Source organism: Penaeus japonicus, unplaced genomic scaffold (assembly GCF_977035675.1).
Source record: "Penaeus japonicus unplaced genomic scaffold, GWHDUDI00000001_assembly GWHDUDI00000027, whole genome shotgun sequence".
Taxonomy (NCBI): domain Eukaryota; kingdom Metazoa; phylum Arthropoda; class Malacostraca; order Decapoda; family Penaeidae; genus Penaeus; species Penaeus japonicus.
In genome coordinates, this window is record NW_028234429.1 from 15,234,299 (window position 1) to 15,241,798 (window position 7,500).

The following is a 7,500-nucleotide window of genomic DNA, read 5'->3' on the forward strand; positions in this document are numbered from 1 at the left end:
TCTATGCACACTACTGTGGTATACGAACCTACATGTATCTTTTCTCTTCTTGCTTTTCCAGTATCGCAGGATCTACTTTTGTTTTATTTTGTAGTTTCTTATGAGATCATTTTTCTTAATAGCTCTCTTCATGCCAGTATGAGCTTCATTTTGCGATGAGCATCATATTCACGTAGATTTCGCAGTCCCTCCATCATTAGTCACGTGACTAGAGCCATCTAGCGGCCGCCACCTCGCCTAGGAAGGTGACGCTTGCGACCCCGAGACCCAGGGCCGCCAGCATCAGAGGGCCCTGAAGGTGGACGATCGTCAGGGCTTTGGGAGAGTTTCCGCTCGGTTCCGGTGCCTTCTCGATGTCTGCTTCGCCCTCCTGCTTGCGGTTCTCCTGCAGGATCCTCTTCTGCCTCTCCCGGCCTTCCTTCCTGGCTTCCTCCATCAGGTCTTCACTCCACTTCTCGTACAGGCCGGCCTTGAGGGGGAGAAAGGAGGCTTGATATCTGTGCGTCTCTCTCTCTCTCTCTCTCTCTCTCTCTGTCTCTCTCTCTCTCTCTGCTTTGTACCTATCCCTCTTTCCCTTTCTCTCTATCTCCTCTCCCTCACCTGACATATAGATATATGGATAGATAGATAGACAGGTAGAAGAACATCCCCCTCCCTCTCACCTCCTTAATGGCCATGATGCATCGGTCGAGTTGCTGCTTGTACGGGGCGTCGTGCGGGATCGGCCAGGCGGAGAGGCCGGGGAAGACGCTCTCCCGCCCGAAGTACAGCCGCGTCGAGCCGTCCGCCTCCGTGAACTCCTCGGCCACCACCAGCTCGAGGTACCTCCGGGCTTGTATGTGCGCTTGCCTGGTAGGAAGACACGGAGGAATTAGGTGGTTGTTTCTGGTATGTGGTTGGGGAAGTCCTTGCGTGGATTGCTACCAGCTCGAGGTACCTCCTGGCTTGTATGTGCGCCTGTCTGGTAGGAAGATATTAGGAGGCATTAGGTGGTTGTTTCTGGTACGTGGTTGGGGAAGTCCTTGCCAACTCGAGGTACTTTGTAGGTGTGCCTTTCTGGTTGGTTGGTAGTTTAAGAGTGGGATTAGCCTCTGGTTCTGTCTGGTTGTTGGTATGTTCAGTTGGCTGGTTGGTATTAGGGCGATATGAGATTAATTTATGGTTCGTTATATATTTGAAGAGGATATGGGTGTAGAGCCAAAATCGAATTAATTACGGGAATGATAATGGTGCTAGCAATATGGAATATGGTTATGATCATAATAATGATGATGATGACAATAATAAGATAAATAATCATCATAACAACAACAAACAATGATAGCAATGTTGTTAATAATGCGAATGATAATAGTAATATTAATAATAATGAAATTAACAACAACAATTATAATGATAACAAAAATAAAACAACCACAAAACTAACAAAGACAATGCTACCAACAAGAAAAAAAAAAGTGCCCATTATATAACTCCAGGATCTATACCTTCTTCCGCTGGCCTGGCGAAGACCTTCCTGCACTGAGGGGACAATCTCCATGCTCTCTGCCAGGGCGCGAAACACCTCCGAGTCTGACTGCTTGTAGAAGTCGCGGAACTGGGCGCCGTAGGGGGGCATTGTCACTCTGGAAGGAAGGGGGAGGGAGGGGGGGGGGTTATAGAGAGGGTTAAGAGAGGAATGAGTGTGAGAGGGGGAGAAGGGGGAAGTTATGATGCTAAGCTAAGTGTATCTTTTTTTTTCTCCCTTTCTCTGTTTCTCTGTATCTCTCTCTCTTCCCCCCTTCTCTCTCTTTCTTTGATTTATAAATGAGTCTATATATATATGTGCGTGTGTGTGTGTGTGTATAGATTAAGATAGACAGAGAGATAAATAGATACATAACTCCTTCTTTCATTTATCTGTCTATCCCAATACACAGCCACACAAACCAAACTACAAGTAATACAATCACCTCCCGACAGCCTTGACGAGCTCCTGCAGCGTCTCTGGGCGCGGGGGGTACTTGGGCAGCGTGAGGGCGGCGGTGAGGTTGCCCCTGTAGGCGGTGCCCAAGATGAAGGTGAAGAGAAGCCACGCCCCCAGGAGCAGGCGAGAGCTGTTGCTTTTCGGGTGTAACTGGTTCATGCTCTGGTTTAGCAGCGTTCCGTACACGATTGTTACGACGCCCATGTTACCGCCCATGCTCTGCCCATCTATGTGGCCTACCTGTTGTGGAGGGCGGGGGGTGGATAAAGAAGTAAAGTGAGTGTTTCGTCTCTCTCTTTCTGTCTTCTCTCTGTCTGTCTCTATGTCTGTCAGTCTCTCTCTCTCTCTCTTTCTCTCTCTCTCTCTCTCTCTCTCTCTCTCTCTCTCTCTCTCTCTCTCTCTCTCTCTCTCTCTCTCTCTCTCTCTCTCTCTCTCTCTCCTACCCACCCACTCTGATTCTCTCTCTCTCTCTCTCTCTCTCTCTCTCTCTCTCTCTCAAGTCATTCCTAAATATATCCCTTGACTGCACTCACCAAGAAGAAAGCAGGCGGCATGAGTAGGACGGCAGCCAAGGCGGAGAGCCAGACCAGGGTACTGAGAGGGTAGTAGAGACTCTGCCACTGAGGCTTCAGCACCGGCTTGGTCATGCAGAAGGCCGGGGAGGCGAACTCGTAGGCGTAGGTGTAGTCGTAGGACTCAAGGCGCCCGGGAAGCACCGCGTAGATTATGGGCGCCATGAAGGACACGCGCTCCTCCACGCGCTGCGTCACCTGGGGGGGGGGGGGATATGAGTATGTGTATATATATGTATATATGTATATATACATATATATATACATACATACATATGTATATATATATACATATATATGTATATATATATATATATATATATATATATATATATATATATGTGTGTGTGTGTGTGTGTGTGTGTGTGTGTGTGTGTGTGTGTGTATGTGTGTGTGTGTGTATGTGTGTGTGTATATATGTATATAGAAAGAGTGTGTGTGTGTGTGTGTGTGAGAGAGAGAGAGAGAGAGAGAGCGAAAAAGAAATGAAGAGACGGGAAGATAGACAGATGGATGGATAGATCAACTGATAGACAAACAGAGACAAGCATCTGCGACAGAATAGCGCGAATCAAGAAGAAAAATCTGGAAGCCTGGCACTCACCTCCCCCCAGTTGGCGGTCGGCAGGACGTTGATGGTGAAGTTGAGCGCCTCGGAGATGGTGTGCAACATGAGGAAGTCGGTGCCGGAGTAGCTCGTGAGGGGGGGTCCGCCCCCGGCCTCCCCCTCCCCCTCCCCCTCCTCGACGGTCCAGTAGGGGGCGAAGGGCAGGGCGGTCACGTTGACCGGGGCGCCGTGGAAGCTGTGGAGGCGGCCATGTGGATCAGGCGGTGGACGCGTGTGTCAACATGAGACACACACACACACATACACGCGTGCGCACACACATACACACACGCACACACACACACACACACACACGCACACACACACAAACCCAGCCTTAAGCTTTTCTACATCATTTCTCATACAAAAGAATAATTTACGACCTCCCCAAACCGCTCCAATCATCGCTATGTAAACAAGGCAAAAGCAATATAAAGCTGAAATATTAATCAAACCTATAATAGATTTAATGTCTCTCACAACTTATCCACAAACACGACCCAACTACACATCATACATCACCCAATACCATACAAACCATATACCATACATCACCTCTAATCGTTCCTTCCACGAAATACATCACCAATCACCCTGAACTATACATTACCTCAATCCGTTCCTTACTTAGAATATTTATCTTGATACAGCGAAGCACCGGGAAGCAATCGAAGCCCCTTCAGTAAAGACCAAGAACCGAGCCTTTTTAACTCAGGCCCAGACTCGCTGTAGGGCAAGTGCACGTAGAGCCCCCCTCTGCAAGATTAAGAAAGCCTTGATAGGAAAAGATAAGATAAAATAGAGTTGATAGGGAGAGATAAGATTAAGAAAGAGTCAATAGGAAAAGATAAGATAAAGAAAATGTTGATAGGAAAAGATAAGATAAAATAGAGTTGATAGGGAGAGATAAGATTAAGAAAGAGTTGATAGGAAAGGATAAGATTAAGATAGAGTTGATAGGAAAAGATACGATAAAATAGAGTTGATAGGAAGAGATAAGATAAGAAAGAGTTGATAGGAAAAGATAAGATAAGAAAGTTGATAGGAAAAGATGATTAAGAAAGCGTTGATAGGAAAGGAGAAGATAAGAAAGAGTTGATAGGAAAAGATAAGATAAGAAAGAGTTGATAGGAAAGGAGAAGATAAGAAAGAGTTGATAGGAAAGGAGAAGATAAGAAAGAGTTGATAGGAAAAGATAAGATAAGAAAGAGTTGATAGTAAAAGATAAGATAAGAAAGCGTTGATAGTAAAAGATAGGATAAGAAAGCGTTGATAGGAAAGGATAAGATTAAGAAAGCGTTGATAGGAAAAGATAAGATAAGGAAGAGTTGATAGGAATAGATAAGATTAAGAAAGCGTTGGTAGGAAAAGATAAGATAAGAAAGCGTTCATAGGAAAAGATAAGATAAGAAAGAGTTGATAAGAAAAGATAAGATAAGATTTGATAGGAAAAGATAAGATAAGAAAGCGTTCATAGGAAAAGATAAGATAAGAAAGAGTTGATAAGAAAAGATAAGATAAGATTTGATAGGAAAAGATAAGATAAGAAAGCGTTCATAGGAAAAGATAAGATAAGAAAGAGTTGACAGGAAGTCAATCGGGTTTTAATCATTTTCCTTGTTATGATTTTCGATGGTTGTAGATTGTAGGTTGTAGAAGGAATTTTAATGATTTTGATAACGTTAACATGAATAATGTTGTATGGTATTGAGTTTGTGATAACATTTTCTTCTTCGCCGGTGATAATAGCATTGAGAATAGTATTAGGATCATAAAATAACAATGATTACACGACAGGATTGTTAATGATAAAAACAATGATAATGCTATCAATAACGATATTGTTATTTATTGTTATTATCATTATGATATATATGTGTATATATATATATATATATATATATATATATATATATATATATATATATAATATATATATATATAATATACATATACATACATACATATAATATATATATATATATATGTATATATATATATATATATATATATTTATATATATATATATATATATATATATATAATATATATATATATATATATATATATATATATATAATATATATATATATGTGTGTGTGTGTGTGTGTGTGTGTGTGTGTGAGTGTGTGTGTGTGTGTTGTGTGTGTGTTTGTGTGTGTGTATATATGTATATATATACATATATGTATATATACATACATATATATATATATATATATATATATATATATATATATATATTATATACATAAACATACATACACACAAACACATACACACACACACAACACACATATATATATATAAATATATATATATATATAATATATATATATATATCATACACACACACACACACACACACACACACACACACACATATATATATATATATATATATATATATATATATATATATATATATATATATATATACAAACACACACACACACACACACACACACACACACACACACACACATATATATATATATATATATATATATATATATATATATATGTTGCCTTTCTCTCTTTGTTTCCGTCTCTCTCTCTCTCTCTCTCTCTCTCTCTCTCTCTCTCTCTCTCTCTCTCTCTCTCTCTCTCTCTCTCTCTCTCTCTCTCTCCCTCTCTCACGGGCGCTCACATAGTCTCATCCACAGCGTTGTCAAAGTTGAGCACCAGGGCGTTCATCATGGCGAACGTCCAGTGCTCGGCCAGTAAGCCATGCAAGTCGTGCTTGGGGAGGCGAGTCACGACCAACAGCCTCGTCTGCCACACCAGGAGTCGTCCTTGGAGCGACCAGCGCGCGAAGGAGCCTAGGAACTCGGGGTCGTCGCTCACCACCAGCACCTGGGCGATCCACGACCGCTGCCGGACCTAAAGAGACAGGGTTGGTGTGTCGTGTTGGGGAATTTTGAAAGTTAGGTGAACTACTGTAACACACAACGCCTAGACGATGGAATAAAGGTTTAAGAAAGATAATACATGTATGTATGTGGATATATGAATATGTCTATCTGTATCTGTATATATATTCACACACACACACACAGACACACACACACACCCACACACACACACACAGACGCACACACACACACACACACACACACACGCACACACACTACACACAAACACACACACACACATGAAGGAGACGATACAAGTGGTTAAATGGGTCACTAACAAAGCCAGCCCAGGAAGCCACACACCTGCCTAGCCATCCTAATTGTCTGGTAGAAAAGCGAGTCCTCTGTGATGTTGTCCATAGAGTCGAATTTCAGCTCTAGAACAGCCAGTCCTCCGACCATCTGAGTTCCAAGCACCTCCTGTTGTATTAACAACATTAATTATTTAAATGAGCATCACGGGAACGGCTACTCATCATTACACTCTGTATTAATGCAAAAATACGGGGCAGAACTAATGGCTACTATGGAACGATTTTTTTTAGTAATCATCTAATAAATCTAGATCCAAATAAATTGCATATGAAGTATAATTATCTTTTTTCGTACTATCAGTAATACCCACAAGGAAATAAACTTGTCTTCATAAATTATAAAAAGTGAGAAGACAATACTCTCTTCCACATTTTTTTTTTTTTTTTTTTTTTGTAAAACTCATTTATATAAGTGTACCATTAACATATACTTATGGTACACTGTCCTAATTACATCTTCAGCTCCGGAACTTTATCCTTGAGCAAAGGGCACCTGGAAGAGTTTAGCGAAGGAGGGCGCGGGGGAGGCGCAGGAGGAGGAGGAGGCGCCGTCGCAGAGCAGGACGAGGGCGCCCCGTGGGTCCCCCTCCCCCCCCTCCTCCACCTGAAGGAGGTCGGATGCGGCCGCTCCGGCGAGGGACATCAGGTCCTGTGCTGGCGCCGCTGCAGGAGGCGAGGAAGGAGTTAGAAAGGGCTTTGGAAAGGAAGAGAGGAATAAGAAAAAATAAAAATGACAGAGAGTAAAATAGATAAACAGAGAATTGTATTTTCTGAGCTTTCTGTAATTTTTCAGTTTTTTTTTTTTTTCTATTTCATTCTCGTGTCTTTTCCTGTCGTATACCTTTAATGTGATAAGCATTTATCATGAAAGTGGATCTTTCCGATATCCTTTCTCTTTTCACGCCTTTATTATTCTCAATTAGGGGAATGTAATTATAACGTACAATATTGAAAAGGCGTCCATGAGGTTACCAATATTGATTTTGGAATGTGTTCTTGTAATTTCCTACTCCTGTCTCGTCAAGTAGCCAATTGTTTTTGTCAAACCATTATTTGTAAAACACATGGCTATAAGTCTACTTGTTCTTTGTAAAGACTAATCATAGGTCTCCTTCTGTAACTAGTA

At 41.7% G+C, this 7,500-nt stretch overlaps 1 protein-coding gene across 1 annotated transcript in view; it reads right to left on the minus strand.

Moving 5' to 3' along the window:
- Positions 1-196: 196 nt before the first annotated feature.
- Positions 197-7,500, minus strand: part of LOC122254236 (ionotropic receptor 21a-like) — an 8,747-nt gene continuing 1,443 nt past the window's right edge. Inside the window, 10 exon segments of the mRNA XM_043017819.2 lie at positions 197-469; positions 663-849; positions 1,488-1,625; positions 1,953-2,206; positions 2,500-2,736; positions 3,143-3,341; positions 3,773-3,901; positions 5,796-6,028; positions 6,364-6,480; positions 6,868-7,037. Of these exon segments, the coding sequence (XP_042873753.2) occupies positions 197-469; positions 663-849; positions 1,488-1,625; positions 1,953-2,206; positions 2,500-2,736; positions 3,143-3,341; positions 3,773-3,901; positions 5,796-6,028; positions 6,364-6,480; positions 6,868-7,037 (1,937 nt within the window).